The sequence below is a fragment of the Penicillium canescens genome, assembly GCF_028828765.1.
Source record: "Penicillium canescens strain IBT 15451 chromosome Unknown utg000003l_segment0_segment0, whole genome shotgun sequence".
In the NCBI taxonomy this organism is placed as follows: Eukaryota; Fungi; Ascomycota; class Eurotiomycetes; order Eurotiales; family Aspergillaceae; genus Penicillium; species Penicillium canescens.
This window is the reverse complement of record NW_026703965.1, coordinates 2545577-2567244: the sequence shown is the minus strand read 5'-3', so window position 1 is coordinate 2567244 and position 21668 is coordinate 2545577. Positions and strand designations below refer to the sequence as shown.

The 21668-nt window shown below is 49.6% G+C and overlaps 9 protein-coding genes across 9 annotated transcripts; 3 read left to right on the top strand and 6 right to left on the bottom strand.

Annotated features, from left to right (window-relative positions):
* Nucleotides 1-782: 782 nt before the first annotated feature.
* N7446_004417 (uncharacterized protein) lies at nt 783-1441 on the bottom strand (the record flags this gene model as incomplete). The annotated part of the gene is made up of 2 exons (XM_058513166.1): nt 783-1054; nt 1150-1441. The coding sequence occupies 2 exons, from the start codon at nt 1439-1441 to the stop codon at nt 783-785; spliced, it is 564 nt and encodes a 187-aa protein (XP_058374495.1).
* A 585-nt stretch (nt 1442-2026) lies between these two features.
* Nucleotides 2027-3409, bottom strand: N7446_004416 (TauD/TfdA dioxygenase family protein; the record flags this gene model as incomplete). The annotated part of the gene is made up of 5 exons (XM_058513165.1): nt 2027-2146; nt 2201-2334; nt 2400-2891; nt 2953-3158; nt 3213-3409. 5 exons carry the CDS (start codon nt 3407-3409, stop codon nt 2027-2029), a joined length of 1149 nt encoding a protein of 382 aa, XP_058374494.1.
* A 1053-nt stretch (nt 3410-4462) lies between these two features.
* On the top strand, nt 4463-6376 carry N7446_004415 (putative transporter; the record flags this gene model as incomplete). Its single annotated transcript, XM_058513164.1, has 5 exons — nt 4463-4720; nt 4795-5964; nt 6023-6141; nt 6208-6291; nt 6352-6376. The coding sequence occupies 5 exons, from the start codon at nt 4463-4465 to the stop codon at nt 6374-6376; spliced, it is 1656 nt and encodes a 551-aa protein (XP_058374493.1).
* A 172-nt stretch (nt 6377-6548) lies between these two features.
* Nucleotides 6549-6944, bottom strand: N7446_004414 (uncharacterized protein; the record flags this gene model as incomplete). The annotated part of the gene is made up of 2 exons (XM_058513163.1): nt 6549-6777; nt 6850-6944. 2 exons carry the CDS (start codon nt 6942-6944, stop codon nt 6549-6551), a joined length of 324 nt encoding a protein of 107 aa, XP_058374492.1.
* Nucleotides 6945-9912: 2968 nt separating this feature from the next.
* On the bottom strand, nt 9913-12620 carry N7446_004413 (putative phosphoinositide-specific phospholipase C; the record flags this gene model as incomplete). Its single annotated transcript, XM_058513162.1, has 4 exons — nt 9913-10078; nt 10689-11289; nt 11342-12113; nt 12204-12620. The coding sequence occupies 4 exons, from the start codon at nt 12618-12620 to the stop codon at nt 9913-9915; spliced, it is 1956 nt and encodes a 651-aa protein (XP_058374491.1).
* Nucleotides 12621-13303: 683 nt separating this feature from the next.
* N7446_004412 (glutathione S-transferase family protein) lies at nt 13304-14152 on the top strand (the record flags this gene model as incomplete). Its single annotated transcript, XM_058513161.1, has 2 exons — nt 13304-13355; nt 13404-14152. 2 exons carry the CDS (start codon nt 13304-13306, stop codon nt 14150-14152), a joined length of 801 nt encoding a protein of 266 aa, XP_058374490.1.
* Nucleotides 14153-14415: 263 nt separating this feature from the next.
* Nucleotides 14416-15210, bottom strand: N7446_004411 (mitochondrial 54S ribosomal protein mL54; the record flags this gene model as incomplete). The annotated part of the gene is made up of 2 exons (XM_058513160.1): nt 14416-14666; nt 14727-15210. The coding sequence occupies 2 exons, from the start codon at nt 15208-15210 to the stop codon at nt 14416-14418; spliced, it is 735 nt and encodes a 244-aa protein (XP_058374489.1).
* Nucleotides 15211-15949: 739 nt separating this feature from the next.
* Nucleotides 15950-17266, bottom strand: N7446_004410 (NAD-dependent epimerase/dehydratase family protein; the record flags this gene model as incomplete). Its single annotated transcript, XM_058513159.1, has 1 exon — nt 15950-17266. One exon carries the CDS (start codon nt 17264-17266, stop codon nt 15950-15952), a length of 1317 nt encoding a protein of 438 aa, XP_058374488.1.
* A 691-nt stretch (nt 17267-17957) lies between these two features.
* On the top strand, nt 17958-19335 carry N7446_004409 (spherulation-specific family 4 protein; the record flags this gene model as incomplete). Its single annotated transcript, XM_058513158.1, has 3 exons — nt 17958-18187; nt 18348-18705; nt 19015-19335. The coding sequence occupies 3 exons, from the start codon at nt 17958-17960 to the stop codon at nt 19333-19335; spliced, it is 909 nt and encodes a 302-aa protein (XP_058374487.1).
* Between the last annotated feature and the right edge of the window lie 2333 nt (nt 19336-21668).

Sequence of the window (21668 nt, the reverse complement as noted above, 5' to 3'; positions counted from 1 at the left end):
GAGCCTCCGTGCGGATGACCGTGAGTCAAGTTCTGAGAATCTTCATGTGGGCTGGGACGACTTGGTTCTAAATCGCAGTTAGAATTGAACATTCTTAGTAAATAGGAGTTTGAATTACCGATGACAGTGAAGTTAAACTCTTCCGGTGCAAAGAGAATCTGTGGCTGTATCGTATCGGTGCACAAAACGACGGAAGTCTTGGGCAACAGGGATTCGGGTGATGGTGTAGTTCTTCTTCTCTTATTCGGGTAGGCGTCTCGCTGTCGTGGTGAAACAAGCAGTACATCTTGGATCGGTGATGAAAGTGCCATTCTGATCTCGTCGATGATGGTTGTATTCGAGGCAAAGATCTTCCAAGGAAGGAAGGCCGACCCGAAGAGTCAAATGGCCTAACTTTGTTTATGTCATGTGCACAGCCAACAGCAGATATTCTATTGCTTTACTTTTGAAAGTTGAAAACTATATTGGGCTAATCCGTAAACGACCCTTTTCTAAGAACAACTCACTTCATAGACCCACTGTCTAGTTGGCTTACTAGTATATGAGCCGCTCATAGCAGCCGTATAAACCGAAAGCGGCTGCTTTCGATATATAGAGAGCAAGCAAGAACAAAAGAGAAACTTATTTTGAGAATAAGACACCCGTAGAGAGACTAGCTGGTGTGATCAACACAATACCAACCAAAGCAACCATTGGCCACTCGGTCGCTTGAAAGCACTACGAACTAGCCGGTCATTATCTGCGGGATTTAAGGCGTAACGATAGATTCTGTTCTGTAGGATTCAAGGTTGCCAGGTATCCCAAGGAATAATTTCTGCACCTTCTTTGCGGAGCTTCTCTTCAACTTCCCGCTCAATCTCCTCTGCCTTCCGACTTCCTATATCATAAGTCGAATGGGCTCCCTGTAGCAACACAACTTTGAAGCCAGCGGCTAATGCCCCCTCACAGGTTGATTGAACGCAATATTCACTCTGAATTCCAAAAGCCACAATCTCTTCAATCCCTTCGGCTTTCAGATGATCTGCGAGTTGCTGGTTAGACTCGAACGTGTCCCCTGTATAAGTATAGTAAGTTGCCGGGACACTATTTTCTATTGTAAAACAAGAGATCGTGTTTGTATTGAAGCAAACGGTTAATTTTATAACTTACTGGTAGTCTTCTCTACAATCCTCTCTGTTTCATTGCGTGGATTGAAAACTAACTCCCACGGCTTGCTGCCCTTCACCAAAGAGCCATTTTCCGGAGTTTCGTGGTGTTGGACGATGATTATGCTAAGATTAGCACGTAGGCCGCGACTAAGTTCATTATCGATGGCCATTCGTGCCTTTGAAAGAACGGCGGTCCCGACATCTCGGATTCGAGCGGCGTGAGGAATTTCAGTTCGAGGATCCTGGGCTAGATCGGCCTGAATATCGATCACAAATAGGGCGGTGCGACCCATGGTCGGGGAAAGGGAGGGTTGGGAGGATCGGATGATGAATAGGTCAGCGAAGCGAAGGATACTATGCTTGTTGGTGGAAGAAAGTCAACGCTAGATTGCATAGGAAAAGGGCAGCGGGGAGGAGAGTGAGTCATAGGTCAGTGTCAGGGCAGATAACGACAATACATACTAGGCTCAATTTAATGGAACACAGGGAAGTTGATCATATCGGTTAATGGTGGAAATCACAACAGGCCAATGGCTCTTAAGTCACCTTTTCCAATGCCGGGAAGTGTAATTACGGTATTTTTTATGATTTACCAGAAATACATCAACAAAAGATGGAGGAGACTACCCCCGACCGAATTCAGTTTAGTGCGACCGCAGTGGGGCGCTGGGAGAGAAAGCGCGAGTGTCTAAATGGTAATCTGTTTTTCACCTCTACAGTAGTCCAGTCCGGGTGCACCGACCTGCATAGCGCAGTCAAATGCACTAGGCAGCTTCATTAGGTACATACATACATACATACATATCTCGAATTGGTTTTATCATCGTACGCAATTCACTCGTTATATAAAAAGAGTCTCCCAGCGACTCATTCATCGCTTATTCCTCACCCTCAAAAGGCGTCTCATATGGAGGTTCAGCCTGCGGCGTGAGACGAGCGATATGCCGACGCTGGCCATCCTCCCAGTCGAAGACGGCCGAGTGGCATGCCACGCGGTTCTGCGAGGGTCAGTATATGGTGAACCAGCATATCAGATTCGGAGGGAAACTCACATCCCAAACAACGACGGTACCAGCCTTCCAGCGGACACGCGTTTGGGTATCCTGAGACAGGGCAATGTGATCATACAAGAACTTTAGGAGAGCGTCTGATTCCTCTTTCTTGTAGCCGACAATGAAGCGGGTGACTATTCACCCTGTTAGTCCGCTTCCCACGCGGGGGATGGCCATGCTGCGAGATACGAAAACTTACATTGCGGGTTAACATAAAGTGCCTTCTCGCCGGTAACAGGGTGTGTCCGGACGATAGGGTGTTCGGAGGTAATAGGATCGCGACGGGCAATACCGCCACCGTTCAGACTGGCATTGACCTGCTCAAGACCAGAATGCACGGCTTTCAATCCGTGCAGCCGTTTCCTGAATTCTGGTGACAGTCGCTTGTAGGCTTGCACCATATCGGCGAACAGAGTGTCGCCGCCTGTCGTTGGGCCGTCGAGAACATATAGGAATGTTGTGCCCGGGGGCTGTTTCTCGAAAGTAACATCCGAGTGCCAGGTGATGGTGTTAGTGCGCTGTTCCAAGAACTTTGCGCCGGTGCGGTCGTCGGCGCCACGGAATACCAGATGAACTTCTGGGAAGCCCTTGGGCGCTCCGGATGTTTGGTGGACGTGGTGGCGGCCGAAGTAGCCGGCGTAGTCGACTACTTCTTGGATTGGGCGGGAGGCGAAGTCTTGGTCGCGGAAGGCTGGGTTATATGTTAGGTTTGGGAGCTGGGTGGGTGTTGAGAGTAGTTGCATATCACATACCTACTACCCGTCTCTGTGCTACGTAGAGAGCTAGTTGGTCCTTGCCCTTGTCCGAAAGTTGGCTCAGTTGCACGCCGTGCACTTCAGAGCCGATGAAGGGTGTGATCTCGTCGACTTCGACTTGGCCTTTGGGCAATAGGTCTGGGAAGGAGGCATCGGCATCTTTCCCGTGGTCGTAGTGCTCAAAAGGCTCTAAAGGAGGATATCTGTAGGATTGTGAGTGATGGGGAACATCTACATTGCTTTAGAGATGTATATACCTCTCAGTCTCGTTGTCCCAGACAGGAAGATAGTTAGGGTACGAGGCGGGAGGCAACTTGTCTGTTCCCTTGATCTCTCGATCTTTTTCGTACTTGTAGCCAATCAAATTCTCCTTGTTATGACCGGCGTCAGCCTTCAATGGAGGCGCAACTGTTGGGGCCCGGAGGGCGACTGTTTCTGTGAGACCTGGAGCCATGTTGTATACTTCTAGTATGCTTTGGCTTTGGATATGAAGCAGGGTTGTCTATTGTGTCTAGACCAAAGATGATATTTTCTTCACATACAAGGGTTTACATCGATATATAGCTGACTCGGCACTTTGTACCCGAGGATTGCGCAATGTTGCGGGGTTGCAATGTCTGATCAACGACAACACGAAGAGTTGACAGTTGACTTTCCGACTGCGGGGTTGAGTGTTGAGCAACTTCGCTATCCTTGTCGTAGATGACGTGCTGAACTTCGTCCTCTCACAGTCGTGATTCTTATCAGATTTGGTGTCAAGTTCCCTGTTGATGGCGTGATAGCCTCACCAACATCACTTTTTTTTAACAAGTTATTCGGACTTTTATTAATAGAGAACAGTAAATAGATCCCGATCCTGAGTCGCGAGTATATCTAATATACAAAACAAAACTAAGATTAGGCATTAGGGGTCGATGTAATGGAGCTCAAGTCTATACATCGCAAGGCATCACCCTCGTTAGGGCTCCGAGCACACCAACCTCACGTCACCGGAACTTAACTTGCGTGATCCAACCAAGATGAGATGCAAGTGGTCAACACTTTCGGCTCTTTTCATTTTGCCAAATCGCAAGCTCTGATTGCTCGGTATCCGATGCTTTTCTCGGAAATTTCCCGATACTTTCGATCGACACGCCTATCTCCCTATATAATCCACGTCAATTCGAGGACCCAGAATTCTGAAGCGATGCTCGAAACAAGGTGTCCGAAACAAGATAAAAACATGCCATGTGGGACCCAGGGTTGGTCGCAATCGAGTCTATAGATTGCACCTGCGCGCGACACCCAACTACTGCACGCACCCGGCACCTTCCTAATTGCGCCGGTAGTTCCTCGTGGGTACACTTCCAGATGGAGGTGTGGGATAACATAAGATTCTGCCACAAATGGCGTGATAGAAGGACGCAATATCGTATCTGAAATCTTCCCTTTATAGGAGCGTACTTCCCATCCAGTACAATTTCCTTGTATCTCTGACCCAGGCCTCGATCCCATATCTAGTTTCAAGATGTCGGTCGAAGAAGTCAAGAACAAGGCCTCCAACGAAGGCCTGGACTCCAAGGCCACGGGAAAAGTCTCGTCGGCAGAGTCTTCGTCTTCGTCGTCCTATGATGGTCCTGGCGCATATTCCAAGCAGATGGACTCTACGTTCGATACAACGGAGGATCCTCGCTTCTATAAGCCAATTCCGGAATATGAGGGTATTCACCGCTGGGACCCTGATTTTGAGTGGACGGAGGCAGAAGAGAAGGCGGTTGTGCGGAAGGTATGATAAATCTCTTCTTTTACTTGTGGCATCAGGTATTGTTTTGTGTGTTCGAATAATTGACCGGATTTCAGATTGACTGGCGAGTATGCACATTCGCCTGTGTCACTTTCTTCGCACTGCAGCTGGACCGCGGTAACATTGTCCAAGCCACATCAGACAACATGCTAGGCGACCTGGGCATGAACACAAACGACTACAACACCGGCCAAACAATCTTCTACCTAACATTCCTCTTTGCCGAACTCCCATCGCAGCTCTTGTCAAAATGGTTCGGACCGGATCGCTGGATTCCCATCCAGATGGTAAGCTGGAGTCTCGTTGCAGCCTGCCAGGCGTTTATCAAGGGCAAAGGTGGCTTCTTCGCGACTCGCGCTATACTTGGTCTTCTCGAGGGCGGTTTCATCCCCGACACCATTCTTTTCCTCTCCTTCTGGTACAAGTCCAAGGAACTTCCAATCCGCCTCAGTTACTTCTGGGTAACATATGAGGCAACCTCGATTATCAGTGCCTTTTTGGCATTTGGATTCCTGCATATCCGCATGTCAGACGGTACCGGTGGTTGGCGATACCTGTTTGCCCTCGAAGGCTTGATCACCGGGCTGATTGGTATTGTCGCTGCTTTCTGGATGCCGGCGTCGCCTACCCAAACCGCAGGCCGGTTCCGTGGAAAGGATGGATGGTTCAGTGAGCACGAGGAGAAGATCATGGTTAATCGCGTGCTGCGCGATGATCCCAGCAAGGGAAGTATGCACAACCGCCAGCCGGTTACTCCCAAGTTGCTATGGCAGGCCCTGAAGGACTATGATATGTGGCCAATTTACCTACTCGGTCTGACATGGATGATTCCCAATACCCCTGCGACATCTTATATCAGTCTGCAACTGAAGTCGCTTGGTTTCAGCACTTTCCATACCAATTTGTTGACCATCCCAGCCTACGTGATCTTCATTATCAACTTGCTGTTGTGGACTTGGATCTCTGAGCGATTCAACCAGCGCTTGTTGCTTGGGGTTGGTGCTCAGATTTGGGCTTTGGCGCTTTTGATTGCCCTCGAGCTGCTTCCCGCAGATGCTAGTACCTGGGCTCGTTGGATTCTTTTGGTCCTTTTGATTGCTATGCCTTATGTGCATGCTATTATTGTGGCTATTACGTCTCGTAATGCGGGTTCTGTGAGGACTCGGACGGTTGCGAGCGCGGTTTACAATATGATGGTCCAAGCCAGTAACATCATTGGTAACAATGTGAGTCCCACCTGTCTTTTTTTCTGGTTCGGGTCAGTTTTACTAACTATTATATCAGATCTACCGTGAAAATGATAAACCATTGTACCGCACGGGTAACAAGGTACTTATTGGCATCGCGTGCTGGAGTCTGGTGATGTTTATTATTGCCAAGTACTACTATGTGTGGCGGAACAAGTATGTTGACATCCCCTAGTTGGTCTGATAACAAAGTCCTCGATGCTAATTTTCCCTCTCTTACAGGAAAAATGCCTCAATCTGGAACAACATGTCCAGCGAAGAGAGACAGCGATACGTCGCCGAAAACAAAGACCTTGGCAACAAGAGGTATGTCTTACTCCATATGCTCTGTCAAACTTATGAATGTGTATACTGACATCTCCACAGAGTCGATTTCAAATTTTTGCACTAGATATACCCTTACAGTTGGCATACATGGGATCCAAAAAACGACGAAGACTCGAAGATGAGATAAGATAAAAATAGAACATACCAAGAGCTGGGCTCATTGGATAGAGATACATAGAATTAAATCAACCGTCTGTCACCGTTATATTCATCAAGTAAGCCGTAGCGCGAAGATACTACTCAAGTAACTCCCCAATAACATATTCACACCCCTGATCCCCAATCCAAACTTCATGGACCTTCCCAGCAGGAACATCAATCCGCTCTCCAACACCGAATGTCTCTTTCTTTACTTCGCCGTGATGCAATTTGGCATTGTCATCTGGGTATGTGATTGTGAAAGAGCCCCGGCGGATGAGATGTGTTGTTAGCCCGCCGTGGGAGTGTGGTGAATAATGCGCGCCGCTAATGAGATGGTTAGTATAAATAGATGCCTCGATTGGCAGTAGCAGAAATATGGACAATGAATATTCATACCTTCCATCTGACCAGGTGAATACATGTTTGAACCCCCACTCGGTAACGAGATGCTCGCTCTCCTTGCGAGTGCCGATGGGGTATTTCTCTGACATTTCGTTTTGAAGTAGAAAAGGTGATCAGATTTAATAGAGACCTTGGGATGAAAGTGTGTAACCCTTATTAATGATTAATGCCACCCCTCTGTATGGTCAAGGAGGGAATGATGTCACGCGGGATAAAGATCACGTGGGAGCCAAGGGATCCATCTATGCAGTGCAAAAGTACAAGAAGAACCCATCGAGCATAACTACCGATAGTGCTAATGAGAAGGATCGAATAAAGTATTTCTCGTACTTCTGAATGGCGGAGAAAAGCCGTGGTGGGACTCGGCCCGATTAAGAAACATGGACCCCGATATTAACTTATATTTGTTAACAATACATGCGAGAGATAAAAAGCAAACATGACCCTGTCATGTCTCGTTATATAAAAAGGAAAAAGCAAACAAAGAAGTGACACCGTAGTATGAGCCTATTGCGCCTTTCGCTGATTGAGACGCAAGAAACTCCAGGGCTGGAATGCTGTCTCCAGGGCCTTTTCCATTGTCCCTTTCGTGTTTTTGGGCGCATGGAGATTGTGGCCTGGATGGAAAGTATCCGGAATGATGTGGGTTTGAACCGGGAAGAGAGTCAAATGAAGAAAAGAGGAATGTGCATGTCCGCACAGAAGTTTTCGTGTCGAGGGAGACGAGGATAGCTTCCCTCGAGTGAATGATATGTAGAACGCCTTGTCTCATGCACAAGGAGTGTGGCAGATGTGGCAGCTCTTGCCTGGGATCACCCAGACCTCTTTCCCCTGAGCTTGACAGTTGGGGCATCGCACACCAGGCATCTTCGAAGTGTAAGCATCTCTACACAAAAGTACAGGTACCACACATGCAGTGCGGGAGATAGACGAACCTTGCTGATAACAGGGATTGTGCACGCCGTGGCACACTGTGAGGAAGTCATAGTGCTAGAGGGTATTCTGGTCAAGGGGAACGGTGAATAGAGTTCTCTGACTCTAGACGATCGCGAACAGGCGTGATTTAAATATTCTGAGTGAAGTCTAAAGATAAGGCAAAGAAGTGAGGCGTCGACGGTCCTTATAAGGTCCCAGGGAGAGATCTAGTTCACAGGGCCCCGCGCTTGGATTGGAACCGGCTAAGTGGAAAAGTAAGGAAACGAGATGAAAGGGAAAGGCAAGAAAATAAAATAAAATAAATTATCCCACCTGTGTGGAAGCTCAAGTTCCCATTTAAAGACTCTTTCATAGTTTACATGTAGGATCTGTCGATTAGCCAGTGAGGGCTGATGGATCGCTGCCGTCATGCACGGTTTGGCTTTCAGGGATTCGAGCCAAAAAAGGTAGTCCACTTCGTCGGTTTCGCGCCACTACTTCATTGAAAGCCAATCACATTACAGTCGGTACCTCCCGAGGCCTCCAGCTTCACACGTTTGCGATTCTTGATTGTGCTCAAGAATAGGATCAGCAGTTACAGAGTATACTGCGAAGTTTGAACGCGAGTCAGAGCAAATTGACTCGCAATGTAGTAAAGAACCCCCTGAAAAAGGGGGGCAACTAAGTAGGGGGAATGACCCTCACAGTAATTCAAAGTTGACGTATCGACCCCAGCACCCCAGAGAAGATCGAAGATGGGCCTAGCGCGACGCCCGAGCGCTGTGATTTGCCGACAGACAAGGATGTCCAGCACTGAAAAAGCGATCAGCCCCGATTATTGGTGGGTTGCATTTTGGCTGTTTGCTGCCCTGGTGGGCTCTGTGAATATGCATGCAAACTCATGGTTGTTCGACGTCACGCATGAACCCCTCCGCACTGCGAAATTCACAAATTGGCAAACTAACAACTGGTAAACGTGTCCAAATGGCGCGAAAAACCGTCTGATATTTGCCAGTTTGCCGGCCTGGGGGCCGACCTATAGACATAACTTCTCGCAGTGGTGCGATCCCAACAGGCAACTTTATCGTCGGAGGATTTACCGATCAACTGTGGTCTTTGTGACCCCACCAGGCTGTTGATCAATCTGATGCATGTCGCTTGGCGTGTTGATCGCTCCCTGAGTGGACGCGGCCTTCCGTTCACTCTCGATTACTTCGGAGCACCTCGGTCTCACCGATATGATGGGTTCAGCGGCTCGCATGCATGCCGTTCTTATTTGCGTGGGAACAAAAGTGGACTATCCAACCCCACGTTCTCTTTCTCGCCCTGATGTCCCTATTTTGGCCTCAACAATTCTTTGTTCCCCCCGGTCACCGCCACTTTTATGATCTCACACCTGGATACATGGATGCATGTTTCGCCCAATTGTGATGGTGCCATGCACATAATGTGCAAGCATCCAGCTTCTGCACAAATGCCCGACTCTCTTTGATCCTTCAGGTCTGCACTGCACCGATGCCGCGCATGACGCAGCTAGCCTTCAAAGATAATGACAGCCTTCCACGCTAATGAGGCTAATGAGGGTGTCTCTTAGCTGGAATGTGGAATCACCGGTACTCCGCTCCCTGCTCGGCGCTAGTGCCTTTCTTCAGGTGCCAAACCCGACACTACAGTACAGGGCGAGTGATCCTCTCTCAAAGACGGTTATCTGCCTACGCCGTTGTTCCAGTCGTGCACCCATCCACCCGTCCACCCGTCCACCCGTCGCGCATGCAGTAGAAAGCGAATTCGTCGGTGTAACCATTGCCTTACGATTTCTTGCTATGGTTTGTGCGATTACCCACCCACGATCGAGATCAGATCCCTCTTCACCTTACTCGGAATCATATGTACGTGATATCGGCGTTTGAAGATCGATCAGACTCGACTTCCAAGGTCACTCTCGCTGGCCACCTTCCAATATAGGAAATGAGCCGTACGACACGCCCGATAGCCTGACCCGAGCGCCAGATCGAAAATCAGGAACTATACAGTACAGTAGTAGATTGTTTATCACATCTACAGCGACCGACAAAAATCTCACAATATGTCTCCAATGTTGCGCTAGCATCAATCTCCACTCCACAGGCCTCTTCCTCTCGTCTAAGAAACCACTTTGGAAATCTTCACCAACAACACACCCCCATTCTTCTCACCTGAGCAATCATGGAGGTGAACAAGCCGATACCCCTCCCGCAACCGGTCTAGCCGGATGCAAGCCCACGCAGCCAACGGATCCCGACCGATCTCATCGTCTTTGATCTTGACCCTAAATGAAATAAAAATGTGGAGTCAGTGGGACCTGTGCATAGATATTCAAGTAATCATATTGGGACACATGACACGGCGAGGACATGTACGCGTGCGCCTGTGCGTGCGCGCCTGTGTCTGCGTGCAGGTGGATAACCACGAAGAAAGAAAGGGTGCGTGACCGTGAGTGAGGGAGGGAGGGAGAGAGAGATTGTGTGTGTGTGAGAGAGTGAGAGAGGATGGTGTAGGTGTCCAGCCGCAAGTCAAAGACGCATCAGCAGCCCGAATGGGAATCCTGGAAGAAGCAAAAAGAAAAAAGGACTATACCCAGTCCTTCAGGACATGCGGGCGTTTGCATGGGGGTGGTGGGTATGTGCTTTCCTTTGGCTGGTATCACAATGCAGGGTGTATCCCTGCATGCATGAAGAAACGAAATGTGATGTTATATGATACGCGATGGGGACACGAAGGGGACGTGCAGAAAATGTGCATAGTATGCAACGGACAAATATGACGCATGAGATACAGCACAGAACATGGCTTGATATCTACTCCGTATGCATGTGCAGTACTGGAAGAACATGTACTGTAGGAAGGGAAGGGAAGAAGGGGGATGGATGTGCACTGACCGTAGGAAACTCAGTTCCTCGACTATCCCCGTCACGGTCGGGAAGTCCAATTTCTGGCCTTCAAAGTCCGGGTTTATACCCGAGGAACTCTTCGTGCAGCGCTTGTAGCTGCTCTTCTCTGTGTCGGAGCTGGCGTCGTCTTGGTCCGGGGCGGCGTCGCCGTCTGGTTCTTCCACGTGGAGTTGGCAGTTCACGTAGGGTTTGAATCCCTTTCCGCTGTGGTCACCCGGGGGTAGGGAGAGATCTTGTGCGGCATATACCTCGATCGAGAGGGTTACGTTGCGGCGTGGGATTATACTGGTTGATGCTTCGCTGCTTCTGTAGCCTGGTGGCTTGAGTCTCCAGCCGTGGGTCCCAACGAACATGCCGTGGTTGAGCATCATGCCCTTGTCGAGGTTCTGCCAGTTAAGTGCTACCAGCTGGGCGCCGCGTCGCCAGTAGAATGTTGGGTCGAGGTTGGAGGAGGTCACTCTGAATGCGTATGGGTAGATACGCATCATGGCTGCTCGGTTGTGCTCGAACAGGGCATCGCGATGGGTGGCGTGAGCTTCGCGGGCTGCCTTTTCAGACAGTGAGAATACATGGACGGGGACCTTGGCCTCTGTGGAACAGATTAACATACTAATGTCTGATTAGGGATAGGTGATGCATACCGGGCTGCTCGAAATGGCTGAAATGATACGCGCGAGTATAAACAGCCATCTTAGCAAGACCTTCGAAAATCTTCGACGGTTTCGATGGCTTCGGCTGCGGCGATGCAGAAGTATCATCCGACTTTTGCGGAGTGAGGCTCTCTTCAGATTCATTCTTCTGCTCTTCACCACCTAGCGGGATACCCTTGGTCTTGATCAGGATTTTTCCTCTCAGATCAGCGAGCGACGGTAATTTTTCCTCGCCTTGGGGCGCCTCAATGAGCATCCCCTTCCACGCCTCCTCCATGATATTCACCATCATCTGCTGCTGTGCGAGACACGCATGGACCTCGAGACTGACGACCACAGGAAGGTCACTAGCAACGAAAGCACCATCGCGGATTGCATAGCAGATTTCACGGAAGGTCGCTCCCTTGGTGAGAGTGTGACCATGTAACACACGAGGTTCACCTCGAATTGGAAGCTGGCTTGTAGCAGTCTCCTCGCTCACCTGTGCTGGCGGCGACTTGACAGACTTGCGGCGCAGCACTCCGCCCAGTTTAGATTCCAGTCTCGATGAAACCGATTGTTTAGGTTCCTTGGCGGGCTTCTCCTGCTTATCAGACTTCGAGCTGATTTTTTCTCTCAGCTTGCTCCCGAAGGATTGGCCTTCGTCTTCAGAGTCGCTACTGCTGCTACTGTCGCTGCTTATCTCGCCGTCGCTCGAGTCTGGGGTTGATAACTCTCCATCCCAGACATCGATCTCAACGCATCTGCACCCACGCAGGAGAACCTATGAGAGGGTTAGCTATGGACTTGGACCCTGAGATTCCAGTGTCCATGGGGAATATGGAATTAGTTGCAAAGCTGATTTGCTACTCACTGATGTATAAGCACTAGCGGCGGCATCACTGTACAACTGATTACCAGTCAAGTACGTGTTGTGACTAGACGAGATAAAGTAATCCGACAGAGGAGCGGAAATATCCAGGCCTTCCTCCGGTGCCATAGCACAAGAAGTCTCACTCTTCATGTATGCCCGAAAGGCATCAACAGAGGCTAACGGATCAGCAACTGCCTCCCCAGTAGGAGCTGGGATAGGAGAATCATGCTGAATCTCGTTGACGAAGTAGTTCGTTGTTGGCGCATTTGTCTGAAGAGACTTGTATAACCTCTGGATATGATCGTCGACAGTCGAGTGGAACCTGTCGACAGTGTGTGCCTCTTTAGGCGGCTCACGCAATGCTAAATGCCGAGCACGGTCCACAAGGCCTTCGACTTTCTCCTCTACTTTCTCCATTTGCACTGTTCTCTTGTTAGTGTTCATTCCATGTAGGCTGATAAGAAATGTAACCTGATATGTTGCCTTGGAGGGGCAACTGTGCTTATTGACAAAGGACCACAGGTGCCCCGCTAGCTTGTTTCAGGGGCTGTTGTGTCTCGGAGTTGAAGCGTTTATAGCGTATTGTAATGATAAGAGAAAGGGGAAGAGATGATGTTGGACAGGAGTGAAGTCTTGAATGTGACCCGTGCGTCCACGAGACTCTCCCCACAGTCAACGTGGCGTGAACTTGGCATTTGAACATTTGCATAGATATACATTTACAAAGGTCACTTCCAAAGTCAACTGGTCTCTCTATATCCGAGGTCTTTCAACAACCCTGTACCATGTTTATCTTATGAGGCGTGGCCAATATGTAGATGATAGCCTTGCACGAGTCGGCATCTCTACGCCATTGGACACACTGCCAATCAACAAAGAATAAGCTCAAGCAAGAGTATATTGAGCCAATGCATCCAATGAGCCTCCAACATCGAAATGACTCAAAGAATCGCTAGTAGCCCTCACACCGGATCTCCGAGCTGATAAATCAGATGCCCCGCATTCCACCGAGGCAGCTATATACAGGCATAATCCCCCTAACCATTTCTCAGTATCAACCCCCCCCAATATCCAAGACAAACACTCTAGACAGACCGAAAATGACTAACCCCGAAACAATCCACTTCTTCGACCTCTGGTCCGACTTCCCAGGTACAGCACCAACCCCCTCCAAACATTCCCAAAGCTAACCAAAGCCAGGCGCGGACAAGTCATGGTCCCCTAACACTCTGAAGACCAGAATGGTCCTAAACTACAAGGGAATCCCCTACACCCAAAGCTGGGTCTCATACCCAGACATCGCACCTCTACTAAAGAGCATGGACGTCCCACCGCACAAGGTATCAATGCCCTACACACTCCCAGCAATCACCCACAAAGGCGCCATAAAGTCCAACCCAGAAGGCGCACTCATGGACTCCGACGCCATCGCCACATACCTAGACAAGCTGTACCCCTCGCCGCCGCTCTTCCCCTCCGGCGACGCGAGCTACGCGATCCTAATCGCCGTGCGGAAGATCTTAGCGCTGATCTCGCCGAGTTTCAGATCTTTGATTATACCTAATGTCGTTGGGCATTTGGATCCTCGGGGTCAGGAGTACTTTGAGCGGACGCGTACTGAGCTTTTTGGGAAGCCGCTTGCTGAGGTTAGGCCTAAGGATGAAGAGTCTTTGATTGCTTTGTGGGATATCATTGAGAAGGAGAGCGAACCTTTGATTAAGATGCTTAAGGGGCGGGAGGGGAAGAAGGGGCCGTTTTTGGAAGGGGAGAGGCCTGGTTATGCGGATTTTAGTTTGGCTTGTATCTTGGCGTTTTTTAATCGCTTTGATCGGGATGTTTTTGATAAGATTCTTGTTCTTGGCGGTGGGGAGTTTAAGGCGCTTTATGAGGCTTGTTTGCCTTGGTTGGAAGGTCAGGGTGAGGAGAGGGAGTGGCCGATTCCTCAGTAGATCGATGGATCGTGCTTGGCGATGATGCATTTTGCGAGGTGGTTTGATGAATCTATGCTCGTGAGAAGAAGTGAGATTTAAGACAACTGTCATTTGATATATAGCACAATCGAAAAACCAAATCAATGTAATAATACATCCCGGCCATGTATAGTCCGGTCTATCAAATATTCAATGCAATGTCGAGGCGGTTTGGATCGCCTGCGGAACAAGAAAGTATAATCGCTTCACAATTTTTCAGCTGATCTTTCCATGAGATCAGCTTACAGACCACGCAGGAAGTTAGACTCCTTGATGGCCTTCCGTCTGGCCTCGCGTGCACTCTTGATGACCTCCGAGCGCTGCCCGAAGCTATCGGTAGCATCGGCCATGGCGTCCGTTGAGGCACCGTCGCGGTTGTAAGGAGCGGGAGTGATATCGTGGGCGTGGTGGTGGGCAGGGATCTTAGGGGCGAGAGGGCCAGTGCGAGCGGCAAGCTTCTTTTCGTAGCGCTTCCGTTGCTTCTTGTTCAAGGCTGTCACGGGGTTAGCACTTCACCTATAATCACCAATAATCAACAATCCAGGGAACATACTGCTTGGGTCAACACCGCCCTTCTGAGTCTTGGCATCCTTGCTAGCATCGCCGAGGAGACCCCAGAGCCAGTCCGGGTACTCGGAATCTTCCTTGGCGAAGACGTCCGGCTTGTTTTTGAAGTAGTTGAGTCCGGTCATCTTAGTGCCGGCTGGGCAGCTGCTTAGTGGGCGCACGGCGGTGGGTTTTGTGGAGGCACCGGGGTTGACATCGACGTGGACGCCTTCGGAGGTGCTCAAAGGCTGGGAGACGCCTGGGGTAGCGGAGGAGACGGCGGACGGGGTGGTGAGGTCGCCGACCGTGGGCTGGCGGGGAGCTGATGGAGAAGGAGGAGCAGAGACGGAGGCATTGTTATCGCTGCTGTATGACCGGAATTGTGTGCGAGCAATGGGGAGTTGGCGCGCGCATGAAGAGGCTGTCCGGGTCACAACGGGTTGCTGGTTGAGCCGAGACAGCAAAGTCGAGCGGCAGCTTTTGCAGATCATGATGGCGAAAGAGAGCGAAAAAGGCGTAAATTAGTAGAGTGGCCTTTCAAGGTATTCAATTGGGGCCTGAGATGATGAAGAATCCCAATGCGTAGAAGTTACACCTGATGAGACTGTCGCGTTGGCGGAGTCGCAGAAAACTGCGGCATATTTGATGCCAAGCCGGAGATTGGTCACGTGGTTAACAATCTGCAGTCCAACCTGGAATACGTATCTTTTTTGCTATGAGATCCTCTATTTCTGTAGATGAAGAATCTCTACTGCGCTCAGCCCACCAGTATACTACAGGATCATCGTCCTTGGCATCATCCTACTACACGATGTTCGCTGATTGATACTAAATCACGTGATGCCATCATCCATCATATTAGTGCCTCAGGCGTTTACAGTTGATTTCCTAGGCTGCTTCCCCTCAACAACTCCGCACTGCTGGACTGTTCTGAACTACAAACTTGACCAAGCCGAGCTACCAGTTGCCAATGTTCACTGATAAAACTTTTGATCGATTCGCATCTAGCGATACAGAAAAGTACATGGATGACTATATGCATCCCACAAAACACAAAAACTGAGAATGCAGACAGGTGATGCAACTCTAATCAACAGGCTGATGCAAATAAATAACACATAATCATTATACCGGGATATGCTTCCAAGGGACCCCTGTTCCGGGAGGCAGGTATTAAGAACAGGGGAAAAGTAACAAATAAAATAACAGATCAGACCACAGTAGATCATGCTACGAAGACAGACCACTGACCTCCAAGAAGTTGCAGATATCCTGGCAAGCATCCTTCAGGCTCTTTTCGGTCTTCCACTGGAGCTCTTCGGTGGACCGATCGACAACAGCAACGCATGACCCAACGTCACCCTCACGACGCGGCGCAGCCCGTCGAGCAATGGGCTTGGAAATGACACCTTCCATGGTGCTAACCACATCCATCACGGAGTTGCCCTTTCCGGTCCCGAGGTTGAATGTACGGAAATTCTCACTCAGCTTGCCTTCGTTGGCAGAGCTGAGTGCAGCAATGTGACCACGCGCTAGATCACTGACGTGGATGAAGTCACGAACAGCAGTGCCGTCCTCGGTCTCCCAATCAGTTCCAAACATTGAAAGCTCGGAGTACTGGCCTGTCATGACTTTGACCACGACAGGGAGCAGATTTGTTGGTGCTTGTCTGGGGTCCTCGCCCAACAGACCGGAGGAATCACAGCCGACGGGGTTGAAATACCGAAGGGCAACGATGGTCCACTCAGGGTCTGATACGGCCAAGTCGGCCAGGATGGTCTCACACATCCACTTGGTGCGTCCATATGGGTTGGTGATACCGGTGCATCCTGGCTGAATGGATTGTTGTGTACCTTCCTCGTTCGTATACACCTCTTCCTTGTGCACACAAAGTTCCTCCTTCAATGGCAGACCAGAAGTGGCCAGGGTTCCGTACACAGTGGCGGAGGATGAGAAGATGAAAGTCTTGATGCCAAAGTCTCCAAGAGTGGTGGCAAAGTCGACCAGGCCACTGACGTTGTTGGAGTAATACTTCAATGGATTGCGGATGCTCTCCTCGACAGCCTTGTAGGCTGCAAAATGAATCACGCCGGCAATTCTTGACTTGGCGTTTCCCCAACGGGAGGGCATTCGATACTCCTCAAGCAAAGGCTTGAGGGCCGTGGTGTCGCGGTAGTCGTGTGCGTGCAACCGCAAAGAAGGCATCTTGGTACCATTCTCTTCGTGGTGCTTCTTAGCCAAGATGCTGATGCGGTCGAGAACATTCTCGAACGCGTTGCTGAGGTTGTCGATCACAATGACATTATAATTGGCCTTGAGGAGCTCGAGGGTGGTGTGACTTCCAATAAAGCCGAGACCACCAGTGACGAGGATATGGCTCTCCGAAGGAATATTGCGCAATAGCTCCTCGATATTATCGAACAAGTCACCACGCTCTGTTGCTGGGGTGTCTACAGCCACAGGAGACTCAAGCTCTGACGGAGTGCTTGCATCAGAGCGTCGACGACTGTCCGACCTTGAAGAAGGCATTGATGTGGGTACAAACATTGTGATAATTGAACAAGCAACCAAAACCTAGTCAGCTGTACTACCAAAGGCAAAGAGATGAAATGTTGGTGTTAAACTGTGATCAAGACCGAGATACCCAAGCTCTCTAGCGGGCCTCCCACCAAGGTTTTATACAAAAAACCAAGACAGCCGCCTATATTGCCTCACTCAGACCTTTCGCTTCAGTTCATCTATTGTATCATCCTTGCCGGACGAATGAGCAGTCAGCACAGTCCCCCGCCGGCAAAAATGGAAAGGCCAGTAACATACGGAACAAGCATAAGCGGATTAAAAAAAGAAAAAGATACTATAATAGGGGCAAAAGCAAGCAAAATCGGAATAGAACCATCGGGCAGGATCCCCCTTGTGGACCATACATGCGGCTGGGCCTTGGGGATATCATTTTGTACATCGAAATGCCCTAGAAAGCCTCCACCTGGCTGGTACGTCAGGGCCTCAACTCAAACGAAAAAATAAATGTATTTTTATTATTTTTTATTATTATTTTTTTTCTCATCCAAGACCCTTTCTGCATCTTGGGTCGAGACCCGCTCCGTATTTCGGCCGCAAAGTCTTGGGGGTGGCTAACTACAACTCGTTATTGTTTTTTAGTTCTGTCCAGATCCAGATATCTAGAGTGCTCTTGAATCCACTTCCTTCAACTCTCAACTCTGTAACAACGTATACCAATATGTCTGATACCTCGGAGAAACACGTGAGCAAGCGCGGATGTTTAAAATCCACTCGCTCTCGAATCATCTTGGCAATTGTCGCTCTCGTCGTGATTATTGCCGCTGTCGTCCCCTCTGTCGTTGTCACTACTCTTCACAAAAAGAACAACAGCATGGGTCCTAAGGCTAAGGTCTTCGTGCCTCTCTACGTATACCCTGCTCCTGGGGCGTGGACACCGCTGGAAAATGTGTATGTTCTAACCCTTTCCATCCCACCCAACCCATCCCCCCAGATCCCATATTGCATCTCAGGCGGCCGGTGGTCCGCCACACAATCGTTACGCCGTTCGGGCGCCAAAATTATCACATCTCCAGAAAAAAATTATACCTAACTGCTATAAACGCCACAGTATCTCTGCCCACCCTGATGTCAACTTTACCGTCGTAATCAATCCAGGAAACGGACCAGGGCCTGACTCGCTCCCAGATGCGAATTATACCCGTGAAATTCCTGTTCTCTCCTCTTACGCAAATGTCCGTCTTTTGGGTTATGTTTACACCTCTTACGCAAAGCGCAATGTTTCGGCCATTCGCAATGATATCCAGACTTACGCAGACTGGCCAACCAATTCCTCTAACCCCAACCTGGCGGTTCAAGGAATCTTCTTCGATGAAACACCCCAACAATACGATGCCCAAACCTTGACCTACTTGCAAGGTCTGACTGACTTTGTCAAAGACCTGGAGGGTCTTGGTCCTGATCAATTCGTGAGTGCGATTCTCAAAACCCGCCATTGTTACCTTACCATACAACCCCCCTGTCTTTTATTCTACTCTTGCATTTACATTTCTTTATTTGCAATTCCGTTTTACCTTTCCCATTCCAAGGCTCCCTTTCCCCAGGCGTATCCAACGCCCACTCACATTCCAAACTTGCTTTATTGCTTTTTCCCCTCCCCAAAACGCCTCCTATATTCCACATTTCCATACAGGTCTTCTCCAACCTGTGTCACATCGGGTTCCCCATCTGGGATAAACAGGCGAACCCCATAACAGTAGAACTGACATGTCCCGCAGGTCGTCCACAACCCTGGGGCCGTCCCAGATTCCCGGTACCTGGCTACAGCTGACTCCACCGTCGTGTTCGAGGCAGCGTACAGCACTTTCCAGGAACGGCAAGGCGCGAAGCTATTCACAAGTATCGAGGATAGCAATCGCTCTCAGCTTTGCGCCATTGTGCACTCCGTTCCGGAGACTATTGAGGGCAAGTCGCTTCGAGGGCTTGTGAAGGAGGTGCGCAGAGTGGCTGATGAGGTGTACATCACCCATTTGTCTACCGACTACTATGCTTCGTTTGGGCAGAAGATGAACGAGTTTGTCGGTTTGATGGCGGCTTAAGTTGGTTTGTTCATTGGATCTATATTGATATGGGGGAGGCAATTAAGCGTGCAAATTGTCATAGCTAGCATTTCTTGGGTCATGTTTTCGATTTTGTGGCTATTTTCTAATGATTTACGATAACATACTTTTTTTGATACTGTTGGCCTCCTCAGGCAGCAACTAGAATGAAAAACTTTTGTGATTTGCCTGACAATCTTCTCTCTTTGTTTGGGTGATCGGTCTGACTCTGTTAAGGTGGAGAGCGTATAATACGCGGTATTTTTCAAATTTTCAAGTTTCCGCCAAGGATTCAATACATACTTTCCGACACTAGGCTCTGCGGTGCATTTGTTCCGCCCATTCACAGAAACTTATGAAGGGGGTGGCAATAATGAAAAGTCTGGTAGGTTCAAGAAGTCTTACCTGGTGACTGGGACCGGATTTAAAATGTGCTGCCCTACAGGGGACTCGCTCTTTCTCGATCCAGATCTAAATACGAGATGACCGAGCATCCTATATCGTCAGAATAAGAATATAGCAGTGAAGACGCTGACATTCCCTTCCCGGATCTCGATCCAGACTAGGGTCCTTTGCAATGTCTCTGAGTTACCGGGGATCCGATCAATCCATGAGACCTGCATGTGGTGTCATGTACGCCCAGGACCAATACCGTGTCGCGGTTTCGAAATCCCCCAAAATAGCCCTGCAGTGTTGGCGCTCTAGTCTTGGCAAGGTATATCTGAGCCACGGGTGTTTCAACAGCATGGAGACCATCGTATCCCATTTTGCGAGACTGATCTATTGCTGCATTAGTCTGGAACATCTTGAGACGAAAGTCTAAGTCGCTCTATTCAGCGTTCTTCCTTCAATCTCGTTCAGGTGTCGATTATAGTGAGTCATATGACTGAAACAGCAGGTGGGACATAGCATAGGGCCAAATGTAGATTTCGGGGTTTAGCACTGCCATAGCCCCAGTCATTAGGTACTATAAGTGAGAAAAAAGCACGATACAACGCTGCATTGAAACAGGAGCAATGCATGTATGTACAACGTGGTCGAAGTACGTCTGGCCAGGTTCACAAGTAGACCTGTTCCATTTCAGCGGAAACGGAGCCACAGTATATTCCAGGAACCAGACTGGTGAGACATGACGCACAGCTGTAAGTCGAGTCGCGCCTTCAATTTCCTGGGAAGCTCTTGCCCAGCCGCAATACTACTGTAACGGATAATATTTGGTAGTCTAACCGGGAGATATATTGGGATGCATGACCAATATGACGCAGGTTTATCCCTACGTGAATCGCTGGATGATACAGTTAATGGAAATTCTCGATATGCCTTACCCTTGTCTCTTCAGCGCATGCTCTTTGCAGGTGATACCCCTGAGTTGGCCGCTGGTGGCGGAAGCCACCACCTCGTGGCATGGGTCGGCTACTTCGGAACCAGTGATGGCGACGGGGATTTGCGGACTTGCATAACTGTCACTCGCGTGGCTGGCAGGATTTACGATCTATCCCTTGGCTAGAACTGACTTTTGTAGTTGCCGAGCGTCCCTAGACAAATACAGTAGGAAGGTTTGTAAATCCCTTCTGTCGTGCATAAGCGAACTGACCCGCTCAGAGTCTAACACCACAGGGCAGTTCACTAGGGTGCGTTAGTACCGCACTAAGGGTATAAAGTACAAGATCGGCGTTTGTCCGGGAATGGACAGGAGGCCGGGATGGGTCCATGGCTGGGGCTTGCGGCGCGATCTGTTTTGAACATGCAAGGGTGGACACGCCTAGATCTCAAGATTTGGCGAGCCGTTCTTTCTGCGTTCGCCGGGGCGCGAAGGCAAGTTCAAGAGCTCGAAGTATAGGTTGCCATGCATGGTTAGTTCATTATAAGTGGCGAACCACATTAAGAAGCCATACGGCCGAAATGACCATTCGCGCCGAGCTTGCTTGCGCCGCTTGGGACCGTCGTGGGCCGACCATTCTGGAACCCTTAGCCTAGTTAGCCCAGCGGGGACCACAACCGACCAGGCAACCCGCCCCTTCGGATCGCCTCAGAGTTAAGTTCCCACCGAGCTTCGGTTCAGGGGTGCGTGCAATGCAAAAGTTTTGGACTCCTCACGAAGCCAACGGTAGCATAAGTGGAGGTGATGATCAAGGCAACCGCCGAACATCCAAAGTGCATCGCCAATGAGGTCGAACTCTCCAATGGTTCGTGGTTTGTGGTTCAGGAACCATGCAGATCCGCCCGGGAGCCGCTCGGGCTGCCGATTTTAGCGCTTTCTCTTTCTATTACCTAGGCCTTTGCGTTTTTCGACCCGACGGGTTTAGCTTGTTTTATTGGAGTGGATATAGCAA